This window comes from Electrona antarctica (assembly GCF_951216825.1).
Source record: "Electrona antarctica genome assembly, chromosome: 9".
Taxonomy (NCBI): domain Eukaryota; kingdom Metazoa; phylum Chordata; class Actinopteri; order Myctophiformes; family Myctophidae; genus Electrona; species Electrona antarctica.
The window spans coordinates 51,018,509-51,028,714 of NC_136790.1; the positions used below are offsets into that span (position 1 = coordinate 51,018,509).

Sequence of the window (10,206 nt, forward strand, 5' to 3'; positions counted from 1 at the left end):
AAACAAACAAACAAACAAACAAACACATAAATAAATACATTTTTATCAACTAGTACCAACAAGGTCGACTAGTGGATGTACTCGACTAGTTGAATAGTCGACTAGTTGCTTCATTCCCTAGTACCTAACTGAGTGTGTTCAGGGCCAGCTCCTGTACCTTATTGAGAGTGTTCAGGGCCTCCTGGGCAGCGGTCAGAGCCGGCTCAGCCTTGGCCAGGTCCTCCTCGCAGTCCCTCTGCTTGCCGCTGACCTCCGTGGCGATGGCCGCCACCTTCCTCTCCTCCTCGTCGGCCACCGCCTTCTCCTTGGAGACCTTCTCCTTCTCCGTGCCCACCACCTGCGTGCGTGAGACATGATTAGATGTCACATATGACAACAGGGGTGCATGGGCAACTTTGACGATGGAGAGGGCCACTATATTTCCACACTCACTCAAGAGCGCCACGTTGCATATTACTGTCCTAGCGGAAATAGCTGCTCTACAAGCTCAATATATGAGTAGCACTGCAACGCATTTTATTATTTATTATAGATATTATAAATACTGAAGTAATTTAAGCGGGTCAGAATTGTAACAGCTGAAATCAATTACTCTGATATCACTGTTTCAACGCCATGCCCGAGATAACGAGATTTGATTAATTGGCGTTAATCAAGTGTTTTTTTTTTAATTAATTTCTTTAGTTTCGTTGCTAGCCACCGGCAGCGTAAAAAAACAGCCAAATCCCCGTGTGCACGCATGCACGCCGTCTTTATTGACATTATGGGCAGTATTATGCATGTCTTAAGTACCAGGTCGTATTACTTAACTTAAGACCTGGCGGCGTGATCAATGCCATTTGGCTTTTCTGAGTGGCCAAACAGCATTGACCACGCCTCCAGGTCTTAAGTTAAGTAATAAGACCTGGTACTTAAGACACACATAATACTGCTCTATGGCTCATAATGCGAGGTACAGACCTGTGCGGTGCAGACATGACACGTTACATACACGGCTGTACGGTACAGACAGGATGTTACATGGTGGCAGATGTTAATTGTTACCTGGATCAGTTTGTCAGCATCCTGTTTCTTCAGCTCCAGTTCCACTTCCTGTGCGGCCAGCTTGGCTTTCAGCTCATCCACCTGAGTGAGGGTCAGGGGTCAACGTTCACAATCTCAATCTCTTTATTGTTTTTGTACTAGACGACGCAATTGAGGTAGCAATCAAACTCAGTGCATTAACCCATTTTGGGCGGGAACCCCTTTTCGGTGTTTTAAACATTGTTATGAAAATAGAAATTTGAGGCCAAAAACAACACTGGTGTTCTATATGGACGTGCAGAAAGCTGTGAGTCGTGGTGCGTGCTAGTATGGACTGTAAAGGTGGCCTTACACTAGCCGATAATCGGGCATTTTTGACACTCGGGGGGTGCCCGGCCGCTCAAAGCGCGATCGGGATCGGCCCGATCAACATCAAGAATGTTTGATATTTGCTCTGCCCCGCTCCGATTATCCCTGTAGTGTGTGGTGCTATCAGATTTCAGATTGAAAAAAAAATCGTCTAGTGTAAGGCCACCTTAAGTAGTGGTGCGTGCTAGTATGGACCTGTGCGGACGTGCTGCTCAGCTTCTGCAGGCCGTTCTCCAGACGTTGGATCTTGGTGGTCAGGTCCCGACTCTTTTGTCCCAGCAGGCTGCCGTACAGCTTGATCTGCTCCAGGAAGGACTTGGGCGTGTTGTAGTTGTAGCGCCTCTCGTTGGCCAGGTACTGCTTGGAGGCGTGGTTGACGCTCACGTGGACGAAGGCCATGAACTTACTGACAGACTCCTTCACCTCGGGCTGAGACCAAAGAGTTTAAAGTTAGTTACTGACCGACTCCTTCACCTCGGGCTGAGACCAAAGAGTTTACAGTTAGAACTTTACTGACCGACTCCTTCACCTCGGGCTGAGACCAAAGACTTTACAGTTATTTACTGACTCCTTCACTGCAGGCTGAAAATAGTTGTGTGCACAAGTCATGCTCCGAAAATAGGCAGTCCGGCATTTTGAACGCCATGCCCCCACCCGTTCCCTCAGGTCAAGCAGCACTGCCAACCAACTGGAACCCCACAAGTCCAACTAGCGAACCTGGGGTGACAGGGCCTTCACAGTGGCCGCGCCCTCAGCTGTGGAACTCACTCCCACCTCACATCTGAGCTGCGCCCCTCACCTTCGAAATGTTCAAAAGCACACTCAAAACCCACCTTTTCATACTTGCTTTCCCTACATATTTCCCCACCCCCCACTTCTTCTTTGTCTACCTTAGTTTCTAAGGTGTTTAACCTTTTTAACTTTTTTACCTAGTTTATTTTTCTAATGAAACAGTTTTTTATTATTTTGTTCTGTAAAGCGACTTTGAGTACCTTGAAAAGCGCTATATAAATTGTATGTATTATTATTATTATTGATGGCATCAAGGCACGCCAAAATACATACTGTACATTTAGTTGACTAAATCATCTGTAGATGTAGTCGACAAAATCATTGAAATTTAGTCAACTAAAACTAGACTGAAACTAAAAACATTTCAGGTGACTGCAATGTGACTGAAGCTAAGGCAAATGGAATTTTACTCAAAGAACTACGACTAAAACTATATGAATATCTGCTGTCAAAATGTAACACTGCGTGTCCTCACTTGGATATTCTCCAGGCTCTGCAGGAACTTGAGGCTGACGGACTCTAGCGCCTCCTGTGGCCACTCGTGGAACCAGTCGATGGCGGTGCAGTTGACCACCGCCGGGAACTTCCTGCTGCGAACCCTCAACTTACTGCCGACTGGAGAGAAACACAGAGCCACCTGCACACGCACACGCACACGCACACGCACACACACACACATGTGTATTATGACATCAACATTTTTAGGACAGTGGTTTTATGAATGTCACTTTTTAATCAATTTTGTACAAAATGTAGTATAAATTTAAAGTAATAAATAGCATAACAAAGTATAAAGCTGCCAATAACTATCTCGATTCTCGAATCCCTAAAGCTGATTTCTAAATGCCTTATCCTGACACTAACCACAACCTGAATATGTTTTTCAAACGTATCTCTAAAAAGAAATATGTTTAACCATGAAACATTTTTGTGAGGACCAGGAAAATGGTTTCCTCACAACATGTATTACTATGCTTGTGGGGACCTTTGGTCTTCATCAGGGATGTGCGGAGAGTGTTAGAGGGACAGGGGCTGGAATCCCATATAAAGAGGGCACTTTTGGACAAAAATAGCGAAAATAGCAGATCTACAAGCTCTCAAGAGAGCTTGTAGATCTGCTATTTTCGGGGCGCAACACAGCACTCTTTAGTTGATGTATGGATGTATGGAGACTTCGGGAAAAAAAGCAATTCTCCTGAATGCTGGCATTTGCATTTCTTTCACCATATGCTGCATGCGTGGTCTGGAAAGGGCAGTTGTTTTACAGACGGGTAGAAGGGCAGTAAGCCCCCTTTGATGTCTATGTATGCACGTCCCTGGTCTCTTCATACAGGGAGTAAACCGGAGATGGTAGGTCTTTCTTTCTGGATACTATAGAGCGTCGCAGTCCCGCCTCCTACCCTGGACCAGGAAATGAAACCCAATGCATTATTCTCATAGACATTTCTTAAAGTATTTATTTAAAGACGGTTACGCCGCGGACAAAGCCAACTCGAGTCGTGACAACTCATGACAACACAAACAATATTTTGGACCAAACAAATAATTAGAAAGAAGAAAAAAACGGAAGGTTACAACACTTTTTTTGTTGTTTTTCTTCTTTGTAATTATTTGTTTGGTCCAAAATATTGTTTGTGTTGTCATGAGTTGTCACGACTCGAGTTGGCTTTGTCCGCGGCGTAACCGTCTTTAAATAAATACTTTAAGAAATGTCTATGAGAATAATGCATTGGGTTTCATTTCCTGGTCCAGGGTAGGAGGCGGGACTGCGACGCTCTATACTGGGCCCAACTGGTTTGGTCTCTCCAGTCCCCAGGTTGCTCACCTTTAGCTGCCTGCGAACGCGGTCGATGAAGAACTTCCAGCAGTTGTCCTTGGTGTCCATCAGGCCGGTGGCTCGAACCTCCGTCCTCACGCTGCCTATGATGTTCTCCACCTCGTCGTCAGGGAACAGCTCAGGAATCTCTCCTGAAGACACAGCAGGTCACATATCTCTACAGCTATGGCCAAACATGGTTTCCAGACTTAATTGATAGTGTCAATTTCCCTGCTAAACACAAGTGAGCTATTCCGCGGGTACTTTGTGACTCGTCACACGTTTGGATCGCGTGACCGAAAAAAAAAACATAAAAAGTGACGCTCGATTCTGAGGGCTGCTGGGTAATGGAGTCTCTAGTGGAATGCTATGGACAATGGTGGCAGGCTGCGAGCGCCGGTGTTTTTCTTCGATTGTGGAAAATGTTCCGATATTAGGACATTCGATTGCGCTATTTTAAGTCATACGTTCGTGCAATGGAGCTACTGTACGTTCACCATCGGGTGATTCTTCAAAGGTCAGTGAAAAACACAGGCAGGGAAAACGGCCTTTTTAAAGCCACAATCCGGCAATAAATGTGTTAATCCGAGGGCGGATCGACGGCTCATGGTTATACCTGATGCCAAGAGGTCGTTGACCAGCACGAGGAACTTCTCGTCTGCCACCTGGGCGTCGGTCATTAAGAGCACCGTGCCAATGTTCTTCACTCCAGCTTTGATGTAGAGGGACGCCAGGTCAACCTGGGTGGCACAGATACAGACATGATGGGTGGCACACAGATAAACAGACATGATGGGTGGCACACATATACAGACATGATGGGTGGCACAGATACAGACATGATGGGTGGCACAGATACAGACATGATGGGTGGCACAGATACAGACATGATGAGTGGCACAGATACACAGCCATGATGGGTGGCACAGATACAGACATGATGAGTGGCACAGATACACAGCCATGATGGGTGGCACAGATACAGACATGATGGGTGGCACAGATACAGACATGATGGGTGGCACAGATACAGACATGATGGGTGGCACAGATACACAGCCATGATGGGTGGCACAGATACAGACATGATGGGTGGCACAGATACAGACATGATGAGTGGCACAGATACACAGCCATGATGGGTGGCACAGATACAGACATGATGGGTGGCACAGATACAGACATGATGGGTGGCACAGATACAGACATGATGGGTGGCACAGATACAGACATGATGGGTGGCACAGATACACAGACATGATGGGTGGCACAGATACACAGACATGATGGGTGGCACAGATACACAGACATGATGGGTGGCACACAGATACACATATGGGTGGCACAGATACACAGACATGATGGGTGGCACACAGATACACAGATGGGTGGCACAGATACAAACATGATGATGGGTGGCACAGATACAGACATGATGATGGGTGGCACAGATACAGACATGATGGGTGGCACAGATACAGACATGATGATGGGTGGCACACATATACACAGATGGGTGGCACAGATACACAGACATGATGGGTGGCACAGATACACAGACATGATGGGTGGCACAGATACACAGACATGATGGGTGGCACAGATACACAGACATGATGGGTGGCACAGATACACAGACATGATGGGTGGCACACAGATACACAGATGGGTGGCACAGATACAAACATGATGATGGGTGACTCATATACAGACAGGGTTAGATGGTTAGCGTTTTGAGCTTGTAGATCGGCTATTTTCGGAACAACTGCCCACAAACATAAATTAATAATAATGTTGACTAAATCAACTGTAGATTTTGTCGTCTAAAGTCTTATGATTTGTAGTCAACTAAAGCTAGACTAAAAGTAAAACAGATGATTAAAATGTTACTAAACAAAATGTTTTTTTTATTCTAAAGACTATATGACTACAACTAAAGTGAATTTTATTCAAAAGACTTAAATGAACCCCGTGTGAACCTTGAGATCCTGGATGCCGTAGCCTTTCCTCAAGGTGACCTGGAACACTTCCAGGTTGGAGATGAAGGCAGCCAATCGCGTCAGACTCTGCTTGCCGCTCCCGCCCACACCCACCAGCAGGGCGTGGCCTCTGGGAGACTCCAGGATGCGGTTTATACGACAGCTAAACGAGGGGGGGGGGGGGGGGGAACATAGATATACTGATTATATGATAATTGACACAAAGACAATTGCGAAACATATCAAAGTACTAAAGTGCAACAAGTTCTCTAGAATGCCTACCCAGGGCCTGCAATCTTTGGATGTCAGTCATCGCCAATAGGAATGGAATATAAAAAGTCTGTCTGATACATTTCATCACTCCGGGGATAATACAGATATGTAACTCACTACAGTGGTTTGGCAAACCACCTTTCTACAGAACATGGAAGTATAGAATCAGAATGTAAACTTTCAAATGATGCGTCATTCAATGAAATCGGAACATATTTGAAGATAGATATATGCCTGTTTCAATCTTGTTACGCCAGAAGAGTCAAAGCTGCAGAAATGTCTTCAAAACCTTTCACACTTTCAGGCCCGTTCACAGCCTGGTAAAGGCCTTAAAGGGACACTTCACCCTTTTTGCAAAACAATATATGTTAATGACATTTAGAAGATTTAGAACACTTTCCTGGGGGTCTTTATGTGTGTAATATGTGGTTTGAGATATTTTAGATTTTAGGATTGAGCCCAGTGTCTCTGATGTCATGGACACTGGGCTCACTTACTTCCTGGACTACATGTTGTCTCAGTAAGACAGCCCTCCCCCTATCCACAAGGAGGAGCAGTGCACCAAAGCATTATGGGAATTGTAGTCCAGGAAGGAAGTGAGCCTAGTGTCGATGACATCAGAGACACTGGGCTCACTGCTAAAATCTAAAATATCTAAAACCAGATATTACACACATAAAGACCCCCAGGAAAGTGTTCTAAATCTTCTAAACGTCATTAACATATATCTTTTTGCAAAAAGGGTGAAGTGTCCCTTTAACAATTGTTTATTCAACTCCTCTAATCACTTTTGTCACGGTTGTCACCCTTCAGTCAGCTGTCAAGTGTCAACTCAATAGAAACTTTAAAATATTCATATTCAAATAGTGCCCACTGTCGCAACACATCGTTTTCACAAAAGCCATGCAAAGAACATGAATAGAATAGCCTAAAGACCAGTGGTTCTTAAACCTTGAATTTGAAGTTTTGGTAAAAAAACATTTTTAGAAAAAAGAATCCCCAAAAACTATACTTTCCACCTACATGTGAGCCATGGCGTCCTCGAACAGCACCAGGTTGAGGGCGGGGTTGACCTCGTTGTATCCGTCCATGACCTCCATCAGGGTGCTACTGAGCGCGCTCCATGACCCCACCGGCGCGTAGCGGGGCTCCCCGAGCCCACCGGCAAAGTGGCAGTAGAGGTTCAACTCCCTGCTCTGCTCCAGCGTCTCCTCCATGTCCTGAGACACACACGCACGCGCACACACGCACACACGCACACACACACACACACACACACACACACACACACACACACACACACACACACACACACACACACACACACACACACACACACACACTCCCGTCAGCAAACATGTTGCATGGTCGGTGACCTAATCACAGGTTTTCAAAGTAGGGGTTGTGGCGCAGTCGGTAGCGTTATGATCGCCTCACAGCTAGAAGGGTCCCGGGTTCGATTCCCTCCCGGTAGGGAGAGTATAGCGTCCAGGATCACAGCTTAGTCATCGGCACCGTGTGGAAAAAAAAGTGTTACAAAAAGTGTTGGTCTTATACTGTTGCTTAAAGGACCACTTCACCACTTTTCAACATCTCTTCATATAATTGGTCCTCACTAATGTTCATGATAAAACACCACAATTTTTTCCTACTCAGTCTGTGTCTCATAGGAGGGCTTTGGGCAGTTCGGACACCCGTCCACCAGTGACATCATCATTAGGCAGATTTTTTTTTAAACAAGATTTGTTTTAAAATATATTTAGATTTTTTTATCGTGAGAACGATGGCTTCAACTTTTGCATTGCAACTTTTCAGGAAAAGAAAGCCTGCCGTTTCTATTAGCTTGGATTCACCATCGATGATGTCACTGGTGGACGGGTTTCTGAACTGCCCACAGCCTTCCTATGAGACACAGACTTAGTAGGAAAAAATGGTGGTATTTTATCATGAACATTAGTTAGGACCAATTATAGTAAGAGAAGTTGAAAAGTGGTGAAGTGGTCCTTTAATAGTCAACAGTATAAGACTGTGGTGGTACTGCATGGTCAGCTCCCTGCCTGTAATGTGTGTGCGTGCGTGCGTGCGTGCGTGCGTGCATGCATGCATGTGTGCGTGCGTGCGTGCGTGCGTGCGTGCGTGCGTGCGTGCGTGCATGCATGTGTGCGTGCGTGCGTGCGTGCGTGCGTGCGTGCCGGGTGTTATATCTCCCCTCTAACCCGTCTCCCCTCCCTCTATTATAACATCCCTACCTCGTAGAACTTGCTGACGGTCTCTGCCTGCAGCTTGTCGAAGCAGCGCTGGTCCGTCTCCTCCACCATCTTGTCTCTGTAGACGCGGTTGGACTCGTGCAGGTAGACCTTCAGCAGGTCTGACGGAACCTTCAGGACCTCGCTGGTGCAGAACAGGATGCCCTGAGAGGGAGGGGGAGGGGGGGGGAATCGTTAACCCATTTAGGCCTGACGTCGAAATTTATAAAATGTCTTCTAAATTTGCGCCACATTTTCACGATTTTTCAAAAATAGCAGACCTACAAGCTCGTAGCGCGCCACTCGGTGGCGCGCTACGAGCTTGTAGATCTGCTATTTTTCAATAGCTAAATTATAACATAATGTTTAAAACACCAAAAGGGGTTCCCGCCCAAAATAGAACCGGAATCATTTCAATTCTAATGGTTCCCAGCCCTAATTTCTAAAGAGAATCCAAAATAATCACACCCGTGTGAAGTGAGGGGCGCTTTTATCATCTTACAACATCGAGGAGGGAATTCGGTATATAGCTATGATTAGGTGAGGTAATGTAATGATGATGTAAAACAAACGGTGTCAAAACAAACATGAAATTCTCTTTATTTCTCTTTATTGTTAATGGCATTTAATCTTTGTGTTAGGGACAAGATGACGTACATTTTCCCTTCATTGTCAATGGCATTTTTAAAATAAACATTTAACTAAAAACAAACATTAAACCTGTATATTGGCACCCCTCAAAACATTTATACAAACACTTTCTAATTGTAGCCTCACCTGGAATATTTTGGACAGGTCTCTACAACGCACCTGGAATATGTTGGACAGGTCTCTATAACTCACCTGGAATATGTTGGACAGGTCTCGGAGGTTGAAGATGTAGTGGAACTTGACGGCCGTGGGCAGGAAGGTGGAGGCCAGCCGGTGGTGCAGGGCCAGGGCCAGCTGGACCAGGGTGGAGCAGCTCTTCTGCAGGGTGGAGCCGCAGCCTGACGCGGCCAGGTGATGGAGCAGGATGCTGCTGTAGATGGTGGTCAGGGCCTCCGCGCCGGGGAAGCTCAGGGCAAACACTGAGAAATGACGCTGAGAAAACAGAGAAACGTGTAATGTATGCATAATTGCATATTGTATTCAATAAAGGTATGAAATGATTGAGCACCACCGCTGGTAAACAGTACCTGTAGACGAGGTTAAGGGGATTATCCTTTCAATAAACCTGGTAAACAGTACCTGTAGACGAGGTTAAGGGGATTATCCTTTCAATAAACCTGGTAAACAGTACCTGTAGACGAGGTTAAGGGGATTATCCTTTCAATAAACCTGGTAAACAGTACCTGTAGACGAGGGTTGATGGTGAAGCTGCCAGCCGTAGGATTCATACAGGATATGTACTGCACGTTGTGAACCTCCTTCAACAGCAGCTTACTGCGGTCATACCTGGAAGCACACACACGCACACACACACACGCACGCACACATTATTCTCATTATACTCATTATTTCATTAGACCACAAAAGACACACACATACTGTTGTACACTTTGCCCCCATGTTATATTTATATGCATGAATGAATTCTACACTCAATCTTACATAGATATAGATATACATAGATATAGATATTTACTTTTCAAGATCCCAGAGACACCTTGGTTTAAACATAATGAATAGTTAGTTCACCAGACACAGGTTTAAACATAATGAATAG

At 45.4% G+C, this 10,206-nt stretch overlaps 1 protein-coding gene across 1 annotated transcript in view; it reads right to left on the reverse strand.

The window, feature by feature from the left end:
- Positions 1–10,206, reverse strand: part of dnah9 (dynein, axonemal, heavy chain 9) — a gene marked incomplete at its 3' end in the record, with an annotated part of 115,670 nt that overhangs the window by 46,307 nt on the left and 59,157 nt on the right. The window contains exons 46-56 of the mRNA XM_079510771.1: positions 9,833–9,935; positions 9,342–9,581; positions 8,502–8,663; positions 7,276–7,472; positions 5,980–6,142; positions 4,617–4,740; positions 4,010–4,152; positions 2,660–2,821; positions 1,588–1,821; positions 1,045–1,125; positions 158–337 (exon numbers count right to left, since the gene is read on the reverse strand). Coding sequence (XP_079366897.1) covers positions 158–337; positions 1,045–1,125; positions 1,588–1,821; positions 2,660–2,821; positions 4,010–4,152; positions 4,617–4,740; positions 5,980–6,142; positions 7,276–7,472; positions 8,502–8,663; positions 9,342–9,581; positions 9,833–9,935 — 1,789 coding nt within the window. The remainder of the gene's footprint in view (positions 1–157; positions 338–1,044; positions 1,126–1,587; positions 1,822–2,659; positions 2,822–4,009; positions 4,153–4,616; positions 4,741–5,979; positions 6,143–7,275; positions 7,473–8,501; positions 8,664–9,341; positions 9,582–9,832; positions 9,936–10,206) is intronic.